The sequence below is a fragment of the Bombina bombina genome, chromosome 12 (genome assembly GCF_027579735.1).
Source record: "Bombina bombina isolate aBomBom1 chromosome 12, aBomBom1.pri, whole genome shotgun sequence".
Lineage (NCBI taxonomy): Eukaryota > Metazoa > Chordata > Amphibia > Anura > Bombinatoridae > Bombina > Bombina bombina.
In genome coordinates, this window is record NC_069510.1 from 124,819,980 (window position 1) to 124,842,730 (window position 22,751).

A 22,751-nucleotide genomic window follows, 5' to 3' on the forward strand; every position below is an offset into this window, starting at 1 on the left:
GGCCATGCAGGCGCTATTAGAATCACTGATGCTCTCTCCTGTTTGATTCTGGCAATCAATCGAGGAAGCATCGGGGAGGGTGGAAACACATAAGCCATCCCGAAGGTCCAAGGTGCTGTCAAAGCATCTATCAGAACCGCTCCCGGATCCCTGGATCTGGACCCGTAACGAGGAAGCTTGGCGTTCTGTCGAGACGCCATGAGATCTATCTCTGGTTTGCCCCAACGTCGAAGTATTTGGGCAAAGACCTCCGGATGAAGTTCCCACTCCCCCGGATGAAAAGTCTGACGACTTAAGAAATCCGCCTCCCAGTTCTCCACTCCCGGGATGTGGATTGCTGACAGGTGGCAAGAGTGAGACTCTGCCCAGCGAATTATCTTTGATACTTCCATCATTGCTAGGGAGCTTCTTGTCCCTCCCTGATGGTTGATGTAAGCTACAGTCGTGATGTTGTCCGACTGAAACCTGATGAACCCCCGAGTTGTTAACTGGGGCCAAGCCAGAAGGGCATTGAAAACTGCTCTCAATTCCAGAATGTTTATTGGTAGGAGACTCTCCTCCTGATTCCATTGTCCCTGAGCCTTCAGAGAATTCCAGACAGCGCCCCAACCTAGTAGGCTGGCGTCTGTTGTTACAATTGTCCAGTCCGGCCTGCTGAATGGCATCCCCCTGGACAGATGTGGCCGAGAAAGCCACCATAGAAGAGAATTTCTGGTCTCTTGATCCAGATTCAGAGTAGGGGACAAGTCTGAGTAATCCCCATTCCACTGACTTAGCATGCACAATTGCAGCGGTCTGAGATGTAGGCGTGCAAAGGGTACTATGTCCATTGCCGCTACCATTAAGCCGATCACCTCCATGCATTGAGCTACTGACGGGTGTTGAATGGAATGAAGGACGCGGCATGCATTTTGAAGCTTTGTTAACCTGTCTTCTGTCAGGTAAATCTTCATTTCTACAGAATCTATAAGAGTCCCCAAGAAGGGAACTCTTGTGAGTGGAAAGAGAGAACTCTTCTTTTCGTTCACCTTCCATCCATGCGACCTTAGAAATGCCAGTACTAACTCTGTATGAGACTTGGCAGTTTGAAAGCTTGAATCAGAATGTCGTCTAGGTACGGAGCTACCGAAATTCCTCGCGGTCTTAGTACCGCCAGAAGAGCACCCAGAACCTTTGTGAAGATTCTTGGAGCCGTAGCCAATCCGAATGGAAGAGCTACAAACTGGTAATGCCTGTCTAGAAAGGCAAACCTTAGATACCAGTAATGATCTTTGTGAATCGGTATGTGAAGGTAAGCATCCTTTAAATCCACTGTGGTCATGTACTGACCCTTTTGGATCATGGGTAAAATTGTCCGAATAGTTTCCATTTTGAACGATGGAACTCTTAGGAATTTGTTTAGGATCTTTAAATCCAAGATTGGCCTGAAAGTTCCCTCTTTTTTGGGAACCACAAACAGATTTGAGTAAAACCCTTGTCCTTGTTCCGACCGCGGAACCGGATGGATCACTCCCAATAATAAAAGATCTTGTACGCAGCGTAGAAATGCCTCTTTCTTTATTTGGTTTGTTGACAACCTTGACAGATGAAATCTCCCTCTTGGGGGAGAGGATTTGAAGTCCAGAAGGTATCCCTGAGATATGATCTCTAACGCCCAGGGATCCTGGACATCTCTTGCCCAAGCCTGGGCGAAAAGAGAAAGTCTGCCCCCCACTAGATCCGTTCCCGGATCGGGGGCCCTCAATTCATGCTGTCTTAGGGGCAGCAGCAGGTTTCCTGGCCTGCTTGCCCTTGTTCCAGGACTGGTTAGGTCTCCAGCCTTGTCTGTAGCGAGCAACAGCTCCTTCCTGTTTTGGTGCAGAGGAAGTTGATGCTGCTCCTGCTTTGAAATTACGAAAGGAACGAAAATTAGACTGTCTAGCCTTAGGTTTGGCTCTGTCTTGAGGCAGGGCATGGCCTTTACCTCCTGTAATGTCAGCGATAATTTCTTTCAACCCGGGCCCGAATAAGGTCTGCCCTTTGAAAGGTATATTAAGCAATTTAGATTTAGAAGTAACGTCAGCTGACCAGGATTTTAGCCACAGTGCTCTGCGCGCCTGAATGGCGAATCCGGAATTCTTAGCCGTAAGTTTAGTTAAATGTACTACGGCATCCGAAATAAATGAGTTAGCTAACTTAAGGGCTTTAAGCTTGTGTGTAATCTCATCTAATGGAGCTGATTCCCTCGTTGTTTGGTGAAATATGTTCAATTTGTACAGATTGACTTTTATTTAAAGTAGCATCAATGCAGTTAGTACATACATTTCTATTGGGCTCCACTTTGGCTTTAGCACATATAGCACAGATATCTTCCTCTGAATCAGACATGTTTAACACACTAGCAAATAAACTAGCAACTTGGAAATACGTTTCAAGTAATTTACTATAATATGAAAACGTACTGTGCCTATAAGAAGCACAGAAAAAGTTATGACAGTTGAAAATTAATAAACTGAAAAGTTATAGCATCAAATCTTTGTAAAAAACACAATTTTAGCAAAGGATTGCTCCCATTAGCAAAGGATAACTAACCCTGATAGCAGAAAAAAAAAAAAAAAAAAAAAAATACAGAAATAAACGTTTTTAATCACAGTCAACTACAATCTCACAGCTCTGCTGTGAGTGATTACCTCCCTCAAAACAAGTTTTGAAGACCCCTGAGTTCTGTAGAGATGAACCGGATCATGCAGGGAAGACAAACTTCTGACTGAATTTTTTGATGCGTAGCAAAAGCGCCAAAAAAGGCCCCTCCCCCTCATACACAACAGTGAGAGAGATCAGTAAACTGTCATAAATTAAATAAAACGACTGCCAAGTGGAAAAAAATAGTGCCCAAAACATTTTTTCACCCAGTACCTCAGAAAATTAAACGATTTTACATGCCAGCAAAAAACGTTTAACATTAAATAAATTAAGTGTTATTAAAAAGCCTGTTGCTAGTCCCTGCAAATTAGGCTAAAGTCTTATGCATACAGTATAATTCCAGTGAAGTGCCATTCCCCAGAATACTGAAGTGTAAAATATACATACATGACAGCCTGATACCAGTTGCTGCTACTGCATTTAAGGCTGAGTTTACATTATATCGGTATGGCAGAATTTTCTCATCAATTCCATTGTCAGAAAATAATAAGCTGCTACATACCTCTTTGCAGATTAATCTGCCCGCTGTCCCCTGATCTGAAGTTTACCTCTCCTCAGATGGCCGAGAAACAGCAATATGATCTTAACTACGCCGGCTAAAATCATAGAAAAAACTCAGGTAGATTCTTCTTCAAATTCTACCAGAGAAGGAATAACACACTCCGGTGCTATTATAAAATAACAAACTTTTGATTGAAGGTATGAAACTAAGTATAATCACCACAGTCCTCTCACACATCCTATCTATTCGTTGGGTGCAAGAGAATGACTGGAGGTGACGTAGAGGGGAGGAGCTATATAGCAGCTCTGCTGGGTGAATCCTCTTGCACTTCCTGTTGGGGAGGAGTTAATATCCCAGAAGTAATGATGACCCGTGGACTGACCACACTTAACAGGAGAAAAATCTACTACTCATTTGAAGTTCAGACTAAGTGCTATTGCATTGTCTTGTTATCTTGCATTTGTTGATTACGCAAATCTACTGTGTTGACTGGTCCTTTAACATAATTCAGAAAGAGCATGCGATTTTAAACAACCGTCTCATGTAATCGCTTGGTATATTTTGTTGCAAGCAGGGATGTATGCTTAGGAGCACGTCTGAAACACTACACGGCAGCAGTTTTGCATGAATGTTATACATTTACAAGAGCACTAGATGGCAGCACAATGTCCTGTCATATAGTGATCCAGACACTTATCTAGGTATCTCTAACACAGAATGTCATAAGAACAAAGCAAATTTGATAATATTAGTGAATCGGAAACTTTCTTAAAATTGTATTTTCGGTCTGAGTCTCAAAATAAAATTTTTGGGTTTCATATCCCTTTAAGATAGTGGATAAGTATCCTTGTTCTTTTTGTATTTTGCAACATTGTTTTGATGTATTATGTTTTAATAAATATGATTGAGAGTCATCTATTGCTATTCAGACAGAAAGCTTCCAGTTTACTTATATTATGAAATTGACTTCATTCTCTCTATATTGTTTGTTGAAGATCTACCTAGGTAACAAAATTGCTGCCATATATTACTCCAGTCAAGTGCACACTACTACAGATTCCTACCTGCTTTTCAACAAAGGACACCAAGAGAACAGTCAATTTGATAATAGAAGTAAATGGGAAAGGGTTTTTTTTTTTTTTTACACTCTGAACCATGAAAAAGATTTTTGGATTTTATGTCCCTTTAAAAAAACAAATAAATAAATATGTTGAATCCAGTGAAAGTGAGTGGAGCCGTGGTAGAAAGTGGCTATGAGTGTCTGCTCACCTGGCATGGGGCTCTATATCGGGATTCAGGTTGAGAATGGCGTGTATGAACTTCAAGATTAAATACCCTGATAAAAGAACAGAGAGAACATCAGCCTCTCTCAGCGGTATATTGATACTTTAGCTACGAGGCGCAGTACGTTTTACATACCCAGCTTCTCTCTCACGCCGTGCGTGTTGTATCGCCACCTGTGATAATTAGGAAGCATTTCTCGTAGAACAAACAGGATGCAGGGTACCAGCCCTCGGCTCTGGGTACTGCCCAGCTGACCCTAGGGATACAGAAAGTAATAATGTACCAAATTGGAATCGCTAAATGATCCATCATTATTTGTTTAAACCACTTGACTTACCTTCACTAAAGTGGTAACCAAGTCCAGAAAGGAAATCGTGACACTGTAATCTCCCTGAGCCTGCTCAATTCCCAGAAGTGTGCCATATCCGCCAGCGTTCATTCCCTCTGTGCTGTGACAATGACAGGGTCACAATTCATTGTACAATTTACAGAAAATGGTAGCAATTAGTAGTACGTGCTAGGCCCCTACGGATATACTTACTATATTGCAAGAGCACTACTTAAAGAATTGTGTATTAAAGTATCAAAAATATTAAAAACTACACTGCAGATATTTAATAATTTATACAGATTAAACAGAATATGTAGAGATGAATGTATGGGGATAAACTGATTTCATATAGGGCTATCCCTGATACACAAAGGAGGTGACTTCCTGATGAAGTTGGGGTAGCACATGAAACGCGTAAACTACCAAACAATATTTCCACAGCACTCACTTGATGTATATTTATTTTATAAAAGAATCATATCCAGGTTACAAGATGCAATGTTTCGGGTAGTGCACCCTTAGTCATGCCAATACCAGAAACGTTGCATCTTGTAACCTGGATATGATTCCTTAATAAAAGAAATATACATCAAGTGAATGCCGACATATTGTTTGGTGGATCTAGAGGAGAGCTTGGAAGTGAGATCTTGTCTTCATGTGCACTATTTGTTTGGACATTGCTGGTTTCCATTTGTTGAAATAGTACATGAAACGTGTAAAAGCAATCGACTGATGTTTGGGAGGTTTGCTTGCGTACGTTGCCAGCAGCATTGGTATATTGTCTTATTTTGTTTGAGACACTGAGATCGGGCCTGTATACTATAGCAAACTGAGAAATTAGTTTTACTAACTCAGTGAATTGGATTTTTTAGAAATTCTTCCTCTGCTGAACTATACATTTTTTTACTTATTGCAGGGAGCTGCCCAGAGCACCAATAAAGCAAATAGTGTACACAAGAATAACGGAGGTCTTGGTGGCCTGTCTGGTGAAGCTTCTTTTTACAAATTATTTGTGATTTTAAAAATCAGACAAAAAAAAAATTAAATTAAACTCATGATTCAGATAGAGCAACAATTAAAAAAACCAAAAACTTCCAAATGTACTTCTATTCAGTTTACTTACAGACCAGTAAAGAAACGCTTTATGTACGTATATAACCTATATCACAAGTCAGTCACTGTATTACATAACTATATAATTTATATAGTATCAGTTTACTTACAGACCAGTAAAGAAACGCTTTATGTACGTATATAACCTATATCACCAGTCAGTCACTGTATTACATAACTATATAATTTATATAGTATCAGTTTACTTACAGACCAGTAAAGAAACGCTTTATGTACGTATATAACCTATATCACCAGTCAGTCACTGTATTACATAACTATATAATTTATATAGCATCAGTTTACCTAAAGGACTAGTAAAGAAACGCTTTATGTACGTATATAACCTATATCACCAGTCAGTCACTGTATTACATAACTATATAATTTATATAGGATCAGTTTACCTAAAGGACTAGTAAAGAAACGCTTTATGTACGTATATAACTTATATCACCAGTCAGTCACTGTATTACATAACTATATAATTTATATAGTATCAGTTCACTCACAGACCAGTAAAGAACACTTTATGTACGTATATAACCTATATCACCAGTCAGTCACTGTATTACATAACTATATAATTTATTAGTATCAGTTTACCTAAAGGACTAGTACAGAAACGTTTTATGTACGCATATAACCTATATCACCAGTCAGTCACTGTATTACATAAATATATAATTTATATAGTATCAGTTTACTTACAGACCACTAAAGAAACACTTTATGTACGTATATAACCTATACCCCCAGTCAGTCACTGTATTACATAACTATATAATTTATATAGTATCAGTTTACTTACAGACCAGTAAAGAAACGCTTTATGTACGTATATAACCTATATCACCAGTCAGTCACTGTATTACATAAATATATAATTTATATAGTATCAGCTTACTTACAGACCAGTAAGAAACACTTTATGTACGTATATAACCTATATCACCAGTCAGTCACTGTATTACATAACTATATAATTTATATAGTATCAGTTTACTTACAGACCAGTAAAGAAACACTTTATGTACGTATATAACCTATATCACCAGTCAGTCACTGTATTACATAAATATATAATTTATATAGTATCAGTTTACTTACAGACCACTAAAGAAACGCTTTATGTACGTATATAACCTATATCACCAGTCAGTCACTGTATTACATAACTATATAATTTATATAGCATCAGTTTACCTAAAGGACTAGTAAAGAAACGCTTTATGTACGTATATAACCTATATCACCAGTCAGTCACTGTATTACATAACTATATAATTTATATAGCATCAGTTTACCTAAAGGACTAGTAAAGAAACGCTTTATGTACGTATATAACCTATATCACCAGTCAGTCACTGTATTACATAACCAACTATATAATTTATATAGGATCAGTTTACCTAAAGGACTAGTAAAGAAACGCTTTATGTACGTAAATAACCTTTATCACCAGTCAGTCACTGTATTACATAACTATATAATTTATATAGGATCAGTTTACTTACAGACCAGTAAAGAAACGCTTTATGTACGTATATAACCTATATCACCAGTCAGTCACTGTATTACATAACTATATAATTTATATAGCATCAGTTTACCTAAAGGACTAGTAAAGAAACGCTTTATGTACGTATATAACCTATATCACCAGTCAGTCACTGTATTACATAACTATATAATTTATATAGCATCAGTTTACCTAAAGGACTAGTAAAGAAATGCTTTATGTATGTATATAACCTATATCACCAGTCAGTCACTGTATTACATAACTATATAATTTATATAGTATCAGTTTACTTACAGACCAGTAAAGAAACGCTTTATGTACGTATATAACCTATATCACCAGTCAGTCACTGTATTACATATATATAATTTATATAGTATCAGTTTACCTAAAGGACTAGTAAAGAAACACTTTATATACGTAAATAACCTATATCACCAGTCAGTCACTGTATTACATATATAATGTATATAGTATCAGTTTACCTAAAGGACTAGTAAAGAAACACTTTATGTACGTAAATAACCTATACCCCCAGTCAGTCACTGTATTACATAACTATATAATTTATATAGTATCAGCTTACTTACAGACCAGTAAAGAAACGCTTTATGTACATATATAACCTACATCACCAGTCAGTCACTGTATTACATAAATAATTTATATAGTATCAGTTTACTTACAGACCAGTAAAGAAACACTTTATGTACGTATATAACCTATATCACCAGTCAGTCACTGTATTACATAACTATATAATTTATATAGTATCAGTTTACTTACAGACCAGTAAAGAAACGTTTTATGTACGTATATAACCTATATCACCAGTCAGTCACTGTATTACATAAATATATAATTTATATAGTATCAGTTTACCTAAAGGACCAGTAAAGAAACGCTTTATGTACGTATATAACCTATATCACCAGTCAGTCACTGTATTACATAACTATATAATTTATTAGTATCAGTTTACCTAAAGGACTAGTACAGAAACATTTTATGTACGTATATAACCTATATCACCAGTCAGTCACTGTATTACATAAATATTAGAGCTGCGCATCTTCACCTGTCTCACGATTCGATTCGATTACGATTATCATCGTAACGATTCGATACGATTCGATTCTACGATGCATCGCGATGCATCACGATTACTGCACTATTTCTGCCCAATTTTTAAATTTTTCAGAAAAAAAAATTCAAGAAGTCAAAGTATTGAAATAAACTCTTTTTTTATTTTATTAGCTCAAAAAAGGACACTCTTCCTGTGGCAAAGTCTGAACACAGCAGACAACAACAGTTTATAGAACAGTAAATACTAAATGGCAATTGTTGTATTGGTTTGGAAACAATATTATGGCATCAAACTGTAGTTACAGAGTACGTAGTGTAAAAAGTGCAGTGCTCACAGTGTACTTCTTCAGTAAAAGAAAATATTTAAATGTATATATTATATATTAGTAAGTAGTACACTATACACTTGTAAAGAAACATGAACAACAAATAAATGTCTAACCTATCTATGTTGGTTTTAATTTAATTTCTTTACTTACTTAGTAATAATAATATAATAGACATTAAATTAAAACCCAAATAGATAGGTTAAGCTTAAGTTACCACCATAATACCTTATTTGTGTGAAAATTGTCCTCAGAAAACAAAACATAAATCCCTTATAGGTACAAAATTACAGGTGCAGTCCACTGTGCCTTCATGACTGTCAATTTGTGGCAAACAAACATCACGTGAAGAATCTGGAACACAACACACAGCACAGAGTGTGCACACAACACACATGTGATTGTGACATATACAATTAGTTTACACAGTTACAGACTTACAATAGTACTAGAGACTGAGAGAGAGACATTTAAAACAAGTAGCATTGAACTGAACTACTATAACTACAGTTTCTTCTTGATGATTATATTATCTTTATGGGATCACAAATATAATTAGTTAGTTATTAGTTACTGTTAAAGCAGTACTACACACAACTGAATAGTGACTGAGTCTGTCACTGAACAGTACACAGCAGTCACACACAAACAAACAATACATAAAAAAGGACACAGACATCAAGGAGTAAATCATGGTGAAGAAAGGGTGGCACGCCACTCACCTGAGGTGTGTGTGCTTTATTTTTGTATTGTGCTGTTGTGTGTGGCACTGTGTGTGTGCTGTACTGTCTGTAGTGTACAGTATATTTGTGATCCAATAAAGATTTACTCAAGGTTTACTCAAGGCTTTTCCTTCCCCTATAGTGGGGTTTGGCTTCAGTCTCACTCTCTGCATAGTGCACTCATAGACAGTTAGACAGTCACACTCACTAGACACTCAGACACTAGAGACACAGTGGGACACACACACAAACAAAAACATTCAATGGCACCACAGTCAGCCACAGTCACACTCACACTCATAGACACTTAGACAGTGACACTGGGACAGACACACAATCACATACAAACAAAAAAATTCAAAGGCAGTTAATACACTCATCTCACACACACTCATAGAGAATGAGATACATACAAACTTTTCAAACTGGCACTCACTCACAGACACACTCACACACTCATAAAGAGACAGTTAGACACTGCAGTACACACATTGTTATTGTTAACTGGTTGGTTATATTCGGTTAACCCCTACAGATCTGCCTGGGAGTGGGTGGGATGGCATTTGGGATTGGGAATTGGGATCATAAACAAAAACATATGATATCTTTCTTAAAGGGTCTATTTAAAATAGACAATTTTTTAGTGTGAATGAATAATATTAATAATCCCTTATGCAGTGTGCACTATGCACTCACTGCATTGCAAACAATACAGGGGTGTGCTGTAACAATAGCACAACATCTACAAAACAGAGCACTTCCTGATTGGCAAACATCACAGTAACACTAGAAGTAGTAATAGACATTAAACAAGAAGTAGCATTGAACTACTAGATTTACTAACTTTGATTATCAATATCTTTATGGGATCACAAATATATTGTTACACAACACACACACAGTCACAGTCACACACAGTCAAACAATACCAAAAAAAACACACATAATAAAAAGAGTGAATCATGGTGAAGGGTGACACTGACTGACACGCACACATGAGGTGTGTGCAGTTGTGTGTTGTTTCTTTTGTATTGTGTGTGTGTGTGTGTGACTGTGACAGAGTGACGTGGTCGGTCGTGTCGTGTAGTGTACTAGTATATTTTGTGATCCAACAAAGATTTACTCAAGGTTTTAAGCTTCATTTTTCAAAAAGCTATAAGCTATATAACAGTAACAAATATAAAATAACTTAACAGTAGTCTGCACTGGGCAGTGGGGCACACAGCACTTTCTTCTGGATGTGCCAAAAAACATTAAATATTAATATTATAAACCTGAATCACTACTCAGAATTATGGAATATGTAGGTTTTTCTGTAAGAACACTAGTTGATCCACATGCTCTGGTTTGAGGGTGCTTCTTTTAGCCGTTACCACATCTCCTGCAGTGGAGAAAACCCGCTCTGCAGACACGCTTGTACCTGGGATACACAAGTATCGCTTTGACAAATGAGAGAGGAGGGGAAATATGACCTCATGTACATGCCACCATTTCAAAGGGTCTTCAGTGAGAGGCAGAGATGGGGCTTTACAATATTTCTCTATTTCCTCTTCAGCCTTGGCATAGGGGGTCTTGGGTTCTATTGTACCTTCAGTGTCAGTGAAAGACTGTCCCAGCAAAGTCATGAGAAGCGATGTGGACTTTCTTTTGGGAGGAGAAGGGTTATCCTCCTCGATGGCTGATTCTTCTTCCAGAGTTTCTTTTCCCTCAGGCAGTGGCACTTCATCCACGTTTGTCCTCCTAGATGTAACTGTACTAGTACACTCAATCTGTGTTTGAACAAAAGAATAGAAAAAATAGCATTCATTATTACCTCGAGCAGCCAGCCAGCTAATGCTATGTGTGTGCTCAGAGAGACAGTAATGCATAAATAAATGCATACAACAGCTCACATCTATTCAAGAAACATGATGCAATTAAAATTACCTCCAAGGATGCAGCCTCCTCAGTCACTCCTCTGTATATCTCCAATCTCTCCTCCTCTGTGAGAATAAAAGGCAGTCCCTTAAAACGAGGATCCAGGGCAGAGGCTGTATAAAGTATCTTCTTCTCTGCCTCACTGCTGTACCTCTTCAGGAGATCTGTTTTGATGGCATTCTTGATCTCATGGATCATGGGTGTGTCTCCCATGGTGTCTGTCATGTTCTGGAGCAGTTGTGCATTTAGAGGGGCAATGAGAGAAACAGTTGGATTGCGCTCTTCTGACATCAGTGTGGTTGCATCTTTCATTGGCTTTAATGCACTCACAGCATCCTCTGCATTTGACACATCTGTTTCGTTGAGAGTGCAGAGATCTGACTCACTTTTTCTGACTTCTGGAGACAACAATGTGGCACAGATTGCAGGTTGCTGTTCTAGGAACCTCTCGACCATGTCATATGAGCTGTTCCACCTTGTTGTCACATCAGTTATTAGCTTATGATTCTTCAGGCCAAGACATTTCTGTTTTTCTTTCAGACAGTGGTTTGCTGTAGTGCTGCGGTGAAAAAATGTTGATATTCGTCGCACTCTGCCTAAAAGCCTGGAGAGCGTGGCCACTTTCAGCGCCCGCTGGGATGCGAGATTCAGTGTATGGGCGAAGCATTTTACATGAGGGAATTTTCCAACTTGAGCAGCAACAATCATGTTCGAAGCATTGTCGGTCACAAGCACTACAGATTTATCGGACAGCTGCCATTCTTCCACGACACGAGACAGTAGCTCCGCCAGATGAGAACCCGTGTGAGACTCATAAACTGCTCTCGTTTGCAGCACATGCGACAAGATCTTCCAGTCCTTGCTAATGTAATGTGCAGTTACTGTTACATAAGACTCCGTCGTGACTGAAGTCCATGAATCACACGTTAGTGCGACTCGACTGGCTTGGCTCATTGATGCAATTACCTGAGCTTTTGTTTCTTGGTAGAGTGCAGGTATAACGTTTTCTGTTAAGTGATTGCGTGACGGGATCTTATAACGTGGCTCTAGTGTCTTCAACAGGTTGCGAAACCCAAGGTTTTCCACAACAGAGTAAGGCCGTAGGTCCTTCGCTATGAAAGTTGCCACAGCTTTGGTTATTCTCTTCCCTTTTTCAGAGTTGGGTGGCAAAGTTGACAGCATTGCATCAATTCTTGGCTGATGAGCTTCAGCTAGTCTTGTTATTTCCTTGGCAGTGGCACTGGCGACAGCGGCAGGGGTTAGCATCTCAGAGTGAAAACGTCTAACGTGATTTCTCAAGTTAGTAGTATTCCCTAGGTATTTAATTTTTGTGTGACAGGCTTTACAAACCGCGTGTGTCTTGTCCAATTCGTGCTTTCCAGTATGTTCATAAAATCCAAAATGTGCCCAGATGCTTGCTTTTAAAATGCTAGGTGCATTTTTTATCTCTCTATCTTTTTTGTCTCCCTCTGTCATTTTAGCATGACATGTACATATGTGACGGATGATGTTGTTGTCAACGTCAAACTCTGTCAGTGTTAAAAAAAAAAGAAAATACACTAAGTTCCAGTTGTCAAAATGTCAAGCCGCAAATGTAAAATCAACAAGTACTAGTAACTTCAACTACTTTGCCAATGCCATACATTTTGCGAACATAAATTTTAAAACAAATTGCATTGTGATAATTGCAGGGGACATCACTCACTCACTGACACAGTTACTGTAATATATTACACACTTAAAGGTGCAAAAACCCAAACATTTACTTTCATGATTCAGATAGAGAATACAATTTTAAATAAACATCATAACTAACTCTTCTATTATTTAATTTGCTTCATACTTCTCAGATATCGTTTGTTGATGACATATTAGCAATGCATTGCACAGCACACACATTACTTACTATAAGTATATAATACTTTGTGCACAAGGAGGAGGCTATGCATTTCAACAAAGGATAAGCAAATTATATAATAGGGAAAGTTGTTTAAAATTGCATGCACTTTCTTGAATTAATATATTATTAAAATATTAGAACTTCAGACCAGGCCATCCATCCATGTGAAAAACATGTAGATAATAGATACAGATTAGACTAATAGAGACATTATTAGACAATAATAGTATACTATATTTATTTATAATACATTTTTTATATATGCAATATTATTCAATAATGCAGCAATTAATTATGCAGCAGCCTGAGCCTCAGTCAGCTCAGCATACTACGTTAAGTAAATAAGGCAAGTATTTAATTGTTACCCCTTATTGTGTAATAAATGTGATTGTGTACCCCTTATTGATTTGCTCTTACCTATTGGCAAGTAGTAGGCAGTTGAGGCAATAGGCAGGCATGGCAATGGCAATTATGGCATGGCATTGGCAAAATGTACAACGTTTTGGTAACTATTAACTAAACAAACAGTTAGTTAGTCTAATTCTCACCATAGGTCTCCTCCTCTGTCTCCCACAAAATAAAAATGAGCCCGCCGTGTAGCTGTAGTATACCGCCGTGTACCATCATCAATCTCAGGCAACAAACTCCTGCTTTGCTGCTTTGCTCCTACTGCGTAACTTCGGCACTTCAAGAGACCGCCCATGAGCGCCCATGTTGCTTTATTGGGTGACGTGACGTCAGTGACGTCAAAACGATGTACCGCGCACTTTCGCGCACTTTCTTTTACGTTTCCTGGAGGCTGGTCACGTGGGTAACGTTAATCGATTATCGCGTCTCAGCGCATCGATGCAGAATCGTTTCATGCCGCATCGCGATGCATCGTCAAAACGATTATTTTTGACAGGCCTAATAAATATATAATTTATATAGTATCAGTTTACTTACAGACCACTAAAGAAACACTTTATGTACGTATATAACCTATACCCCCAGTCAGTCACTGTATTACATAACTATATAATTTATATAGTATCAGTTTACTTACAGACCAGTAAAGAAACGCTTTATGTACGTATATAACCTATATCACCAGTCAGTCACTGTATTACATATATAATTTATATAGTATCAGTTTACCTAAAGGACTAGTAAAGAAACGCTTTATGTACGTATATAACCTATATCACCAGTCAGTCACTGTATTACATAAATAATTTATATAGTATCAGTTTACTTACAGACCAGTAAAGAAACGCTTTATGTACGTATATAACCTATATCACCAGTCAGTCACTGTATTACATAACTATATAATTTATATAGTATCAGCTTACTTACAGACCAGTAAAGAACACTTTATGTACGTATATAACCTATATCACCAGTCAGTCACTATATTACATAATAACTATATAATTTATATAGTATCAGTTTACCTAAAGGACCAGTAAAGAAACGCTTTATGTACGTATATAACCTATATCACCAGTCAGTCACTATATTACATAATAACTATATAATTTATATAGTATCAGTTTACCTAAAGGACCAGTAAAGAAACGCTTTATGTACGTATATAACCTATATCACCAGTCAGTCACTGTATTACATAACTATATAATTTATATAGTATCAGTTTACCTAAAGGACTAGTAAAGAAACGCTTTATGTACGTATATAACCTATATCACCAGTCAGTCACTGTATTACATAACTATATAATTTATATAGTATCAGCTTACTTACAGACCAGTAAAGAACACTTTATGTACGTATATAACCTATATCACCAGTCAGTCACTATATTACATAATAACTATATAATTTATATAGTATCAGTTTACCTAAAGGACCAGTAAAGAAACGCTTTATGTACGTATATAACCTATATCACCAGTCAGTCACTGTATTACATAACTATATAATTTATATAGTATCAGTTTACCTAAAGGACCAGTAAAGAAACGCTTTATGTACGTATATAACCTATATCACCAGTCAGTCACTATATTACATAATAACTATATAATTTATATAGTATCAGTTTACCTAAAGGACCAGTAAAGAAACGCTTTATGTACGTATATAACCTATATCACCAGTCAGTCACTGTATTACATAACTATATAATTTATATAGTATCAGTTTACCTAAAGGACTAGTAAAGAAACGCTTTATGTACGTATATAACCTATATCACCAGTCAGTCACTGTATTACATAACTATATAATTTATATAGTATCAGCTTACTTACAGACCAGTAAAGAACACTTTATGTACGTATATAACCTATATCACCAGTCAGTCACTATATTACATAATAACTATATAATTTATATAGTATCAGTTTACCTAAAGGACCAGTAAAGAAACGCTTTATGTACGTATATAACCTATATCACCAGTCAGTCACTGTATTACATAACTATATAATTTATATAGTATCAGTTTACCTAAAGGACTAGTAAAGAAACGCTTTATGTACGTAAATAACCTTTATCGCCAGTCAGTCACTGTATTACATAACTATATAATTTATATAGGATCAGTTTACTTACAGACCAGTAAAGAAACGCTTTATGTACGTATATAACCTATATCACCAGTCAGTCACTGTATTACATAACTATATAATTTATATAGCATCAGTTTACCTAAAGGACTAGTAAAGAAACGCTTTATGTACGTATATAACCTATATCACCAGTCAGTCACTGTATTACATAACTATATAATTTATATAGCATCAGTTTACCTAAAGGACTAGTAAAGAAACACTTTATGTACGTAAATAACCTATATCACTAGTCAGTCACTGTATTACATAAATATATAATTTATATAGTATCAGTTTACTTACAGACCACTAAAGAAACGCTTTATGTACGTATATAACCTATATCACCAGTCAGTCACTGTATTACATAACTATATAATTTATATAGCATCAGTTTACCTAAAGGACTAGTAAAGAAACACTTTATGTACGTAAATAACCTATATCACTAGTCAGTCACTGTATTACATATATAATTTATATAGTATCAGTTTACTTACAGACCAGTAAAGAAACACTTTATGTACGTAAATAACCTATATCACCAGTCAGTCACTGTATTACATATATAATTTATGTAGTATCAGTTTACCTAAAGGACTAGTAAAGAAACGCTTTATATACGTAAATAACCTATATCACCAGTCAGTCACTGTATTACATAAATAATTTATATAGTATCAGTTTACTTACAGACCAGTAAAGAAACACTTTAAGTACATATATAACCTATATCACCAGTCAGTCACTGTATTACATAACTATATAATTTATATAGTATCAGTTTACTTACAGACCAGTACAGAAACGCTTTATGTACGTATATAACCTATATCACCAGTCAGTCACTGTATTACATATATAATTTATATAGTATCAGTTTACTTACAGACCAGTAAAGAAACGCTTTATGTACGTATATAACCTATATCACCAGTCAGTCACTGTATTACATAAATATATAATTTATATAGTATCAGTTTACATACAGACCAGTAAAGAAACGCTTTATGTACGTATATAACCTATATCACCATTCAGTCACTGTATTACATAACTATATAATTTATATAGTATCAGTTTACCTAAAGGACCAGTAAAGAAACACTTTATGTACGTAAATAACCTATACCCCCAGTCAGTCACTGTATTACATAAATATATAATTTATATAGTATCAGTTTACTTACAGACCAGTAAAGAAACGCTTTATGTACGTATATAACCTATATCACCAGTCAGTCACTGTATTACATAAATAACATAATTTATGCTTACCTGATAAATTTATTTCTCTTGTAGTGTGTTCAGTCCACGGGTCATCCATTACTTATGGGATATATTCTCCTTCCCAACAGGAAGTTGCAAGAGGATCACCCAAGCAGAGCTGCTATATAGCTCCTCCCCTCACATGTCATATCCAGTCATTCGACCGAAACAAGACGAGAAAGGAGAAACTATAGGGTGCAGTGGTGACTGGAGTTATAATTTTAAAATTTAGAACCTGCCTCAAAAAGACAGGGCGGGCCGTGGACTGAACACACTACAAGAGAAATAAATTTATCAGGTAAGCATAAATTATGTTTTCTCTTGTTAAGTGTGTTCAGTCCACGGGTCATCCATTACTTATGGGATACCAATACCAAAGCTAAGTACACGGATGATGGGAGGGACAAGGCAGGAACATTAAACAGAAGGAACCACTGCCTGTAGAACCTTTCTCCCAAAACCAGCCTCCGAAGAAGCAAAAGTGTCAAATTTGTAAAATTTGGAAAAAGTATGAAGTGAAGACCAAGTTTCAGCCTTGCAAATCTGTTCAACAGAGGCCTCATTCTTAAAGGCCCAGGTGGAAGCCACAGCGCTAGTGGAATGAGCTGTAATTCTTTCAGGAGGCTGCTGTCCAGCAGTCTCATAGGCTAAACGTATTATGCTACGAAGCCAAAAAGAGAGAGAGGTAGCCGAAGCCTTTTGACCTCTCCTCTGTCCAGAGTAAACGACAAACAGAGAAGAAGTTTGACGAAAATCTTTAGTTGCCTGTAAGTAGAACTTCAGAGCACGGACCACGTCTAGATTATGCAAAAGACGTTCCTTCTTTGAAGAAGGATTAGGACATAATGATGGAACAACAATCTCTTGATTGATATTCCTGTTAGAAACAACCTTAGGTAAAAACCCAGGTTTAGTACGCAGGACTACCTTGTCTGAATGAAAGATCAGATAAGGAGAATCACAATGTAAGGCAGATAACTCAGAGACTCTTCGAGCCGAGGAAGTAGCCATCAAAAACAAAACTTTCCAAGATAAAAGCTTAATATCAATGGAATGAAGGGGTTCAAACGGAACACCCTGAAGAACTTTAAGAACCAAGTTTAAGCTCCACGGAGGAGCAACAGCTTTAAACACAGGCTTAATTCTAGCCAAAGCCTGACAAAAAGCCTGGACGTCTGGATTCTCTGCCAGACGTTTGTGTAAAAGAATAGACAGAGCGGAAATCTGTCCCTTTAGCGAACTAGCGGATAAACCCTTTTCTAAACCCTCTTGTAGAAAAGCCAATATCCTAGGAATCCTAACCTTACTCCATGAGTAACTCTTGGATTCGCACCAACATAAATATTTACGCCATATCTTATGGTAAATTTTTCTGGTCACAGGCTTCCGAGCCTGTATTAATGTATCAATAACCGAATCCGAAAACCCACGCTTTGATAGAATCAAGCGTTCAATTTCCAGGCAGTCAGCCTCAGAGAAATTAGGTTTGGATGGTTGAAAGGACCCTGAATTAGAAGGTCCTGCCTCAGAGGTAGAGACCATGGTGGACAGGACGACATGTCCACTAGGTCTGCATACCAGGTCCTGCGTGGCCACGCAGGCGCTATCAGAATTACCGATGCCCTCTCCTGTTTGATCCTGGCAATCAGTCGAGGTAGCAACGGAAATGGTGGAAACACATAAGCTATGTTGAAAACCCAAGGGGCTGCTAATGCATCTACCAGCACCGCTCCCGGGTCCCTGGACCTGGATCCGTAACAAGGAAGCTTCGCGTTCTGGCGAGATGCCATGAGATCCAGATCCGGTTTGCCCCAACGACGAATCAGTTGAGCAAATACCTCCGGGTGAAGTTCCCACTCTCCCGGATGAAAAGTCTGGCGACTTAGGAAATCCGCCTCCCAGTTCTCCACGCCTGGGATGTAAATCGCTGACAGGTGGCAAGAGTGAGACTCTGCCCAGCGAATTATCTTCGAGACTTCCAACATCGCTAGGGAACTCCTGGTTCCCCCTTGATGATTGATGTAAGCCACAGTCGTGATGTTGTCCGACTGAAATCTGATGAACCTCAGTTTTGCTAACTGAGGCCAAGCTAGAAGAGCATTGAATATTGCTCTTAATTCTAGAATGTTTATTGGAAGGAGTTTCTCCTCCTGAGTCCACAATCCCTGAGCCTTCAGGGAATTCCAGACTGCTCCCCAGCCTAGAAGGCTGTCATCCGTTGTTACAATCGTCCAATCTGGTCTGCGAAAGGTCATTCCTTTGGACAGATGAACCGGTGACAACCACCAGAGAAGAGAATCTCTGGTCTCCTGGTCCAGATTTAGCAAAGGGGACAGATCTGAGTAATCCCCGTTCCATTGACTTAGCATGCATAGTTGCAGCGGTCTGAGATGCAGGCGCGCAAATGGCACTATGTCCATTGCCGCGACCATTAAGCCGATAACCTCCATGCACTGAGCTACTGATGGGCTTGGAATGGAATGAAGGACACGGCAAGCATTGAGAATCTTTGATAACCTGGACTCCGTCAGGTAAATCTTCATCTCTACAGAATCTATAGAGTCCCTAGAAAAGGGACCCTTGTGAGTGGTAACAGAGAACTATTTTCCACGTTCACTTTCCACCCATGCGACCTCAGAAATGCTAGAACTATCTCTGTATGAGACTTTGCATTTTGAAAACTTGACGCTTGTATCAGAATGTCGTCTAGGTACGGAGCCACCACTATGCCTCGTGGTCTTAGTACCGCCAGAAGTGAGCCCAGAACCTTCGTAAAAATTCTCGGGGCCGTAGCTAACCCGAAGGGAAGAGCTACAAACTGGTAATGCCTGTCTAGAAAGGCAAACCTTAGGTACCGATAATGATCTTTGTGAATCGGTATGTGAAGGTAAGCATCCTTTAAGTCCACTGTGGTCATATATTGACCCTCTTGGATCATGGGTAGGATGGTTCGAATGGTTTCCATCTTGAACGATGGGACCCTTAGGAATTTGTTTAAGATCTTTAAGTCCAAGATTGGTCTGAAGGTTCCCTCTTTTTTGGGAACCACAAATAGATTTGAGTAAAATCCTTGTCCCTGTTCCGTTCGCGGAACTGAGTGGATCACTCCCATGACTAAGAGGTCTTGTACACATTGTAGAAATGCCTCTTTCTTTACTAGGTTTGTTGATAACCTCGACAGATGGAACCTCCCTTGTGGAGGAGAGGTTTTGAAATCCAGAAGGTATCCCTGAGATATAATCTTCAACGTCCAGGGATCCTGCACATCTCTTGCCCAAGCCTGGGCGAAGAGAGAAAGTCTGCCCCCCACAAAATCCGTCTCCGGATAGGGGGCCCTGTCTTCATGCTGTCTTAGGGGCGGGAGTAGGCTTTCTGGCCTGCTTGCCCTTGTTCCATGACTGGTTGCCTTTCCAACCCTGTCTGTAACGAGCAGTAGTTCCTTCCTGTTTTGGAGCAGAGGAAGTTGATGCTGCTCCTGCTTTGAAGTTACGAAAGGCACGAAAATTAGACTGTTTGGCCTTTGGTTTGGCCCTGTCCTGAGGAAGGGCGTGGCCCTTACCTCCCGTAATGTCAGCAATAATTTCCTTCAAGCCGGGCCCGAATAAGGTCTGCCCTTTGAAAGGAATGTTAAGTAGTTTAGATTTGGAAGTTACATCCGCTGACCAGGATTTAAGCCAGAGCGCCCTGCGCGCCTGTATGGCGAATCCGGAATTTTTAGCCGTAAGTTTGGTTAAATGCACTACGGCATCTGAAACAAACGCATTAGCTGGTTTAAGGGTTCTAACTTTGCTCAAAGCCTCATCCAATGGCGCTGTGCGAATCGCCTCTTCCAGAGACTCAAACCAGAATGCTGCTGCAGCCGTTACAGGCGCAATGCATGCAAGAGGCTGCAATATAAAACCCTGTTGAACAAACATTTTCTTAAGATAACCCTCTAATTTTTTTATCCATTGGATCTGAGAAAGCACAGCTATCCTCCACCGGGATAGTGGTACGTTTGGCTAAAGTAGAAACTGCTCCCTCCACCTTAGGGACCGCCTGCCATAAGTCTCGTGTGGGTGGCGTCTATAGGAAACATTTTTCTAAATATCGGAGGGGAAAAGGGCACACCGGGTCTATCCCACTCCTTACTAATAATTTCTGTAAGCCTTTTTGGTATAGGAAAAACGTCAGTACACACCGGTACCGCATAGTATCTATCCAACCTACACATTTTCTCTGGAATTGCCACCGTGTCGCAATCATTCAGAGCCGCTAACACCTCCCCTAGTAACACACGGAGGTTCTCAAGCTTAAATTTAAAATTTGAAATTTCTGAATCCGGTCTCCCCGGATCAGAACCGTCACCGACAGAATGAAGCTCACCGTCCTCATGTTCTGCAAATTGTGACGCAGTATCAGACATGGCTCTCGTGTCATCAGCGCGCTCTGTCCTTAACCCAGAGCTATCGCGCTTGCCTCTTAATTCGGGCATATTATATAATACTTCTTTCATAACATTAGCCATATCATGTAAAGTGATTTGTAAGGGCCTAGATGTACTTGGCGTCTCAATCTTACGCATCTCCCGAGTGGGAGACGCAGGTACTGACACGTGAGGAGAGTTAGGCGGCATAACTTCCCCCTCGTTGTCTGGTGATAGTTTCTCTATCGGTACAGATTGACTTTTATTCAAAGCAATATCAATACAATTGGTACACATCGTTCTATTGGGCTCCACATTGGCTTTTGAACATGATGAACAAACAGTTTCCTCTGAATCAGACATGTTTAAACAGACTTAGCAATGAAACTAGCAAGCTTGGAAATCACTTTCAATAAGTTTACAAGCAATATAAAAAACGCAGCAGCGCTTTAAAAAATACAGATATAGTTAAACAATTCTTAATAAGAAGTGTATTATTAGCAGAGGATTGCACCCATTAGCAAAAGGATGATTAACCCCTCGATACCCAAAAACGGATAAAACGGATATCAATTAAGATTTAACGCTTTTAAACACAGTCAAACACACTGTCACAGATCTGCTGTGACTGATTACCTCCCTCAAAAATGAATTTTGCAGACCCCTGAGCTCTCTAGAGACGTCCTGGATCAAGGAGGAAGAAGCAGGAAGACTGTGCTAGAATTTTAACTGCGCAACAAGGCGCTAAAACAAGGTCCCTCCCACTCCTATTACAACAGTGGGAGCCCTGATATAACGGTTTCTATGCAGAAAATATATGTCAGCTATGTGGAAAAAAATCATGCCCAAAGCGATTTATCACCAAAGTACCTCACAAAAAACGAATAACATGCCAGTAAACGTTTAATTAAAAAACAACATTTTCCAATGTCATGCAAAGTTATCACTAAGCCTGCTACCAGTCGCTACCACTGCAGATCAGGCTTAAGTATTATTTCAGTTTTAACAGTATTTTCTCAGTCAAATTCTAGTCCCTAGAAAATAACTCGACTGCGCATACATTTATCAGCCTGATACCAGTCGCCACTACTGCATTTAAGGCTGTACTTACATCATAAGGTAACAGCAGTA

General features: G+C 38.5%; 1 protein-coding gene across 1 annotated transcript in view; it reads right to left on the reverse strand.

The window, feature by feature from the left end:
• Window positions 1-22,751, reverse strand: part of NUP188 (nucleoporin 188) — a gene marked incomplete in the record, with an annotated part of 235,410 nt that overhangs the window by 100,022 nt on the left and 112,637 nt on the right. Inside the window, 3 exon segments of the mRNA XM_053696185.1 lie at window positions 4,454-4,520; window positions 4,604-4,724; window positions 4,806-4,917. Of these exon segments, the coding sequence (XP_053552160.1) occupies window positions 4,454-4,520; window positions 4,604-4,724; window positions 4,806-4,917 (300 nt within the window).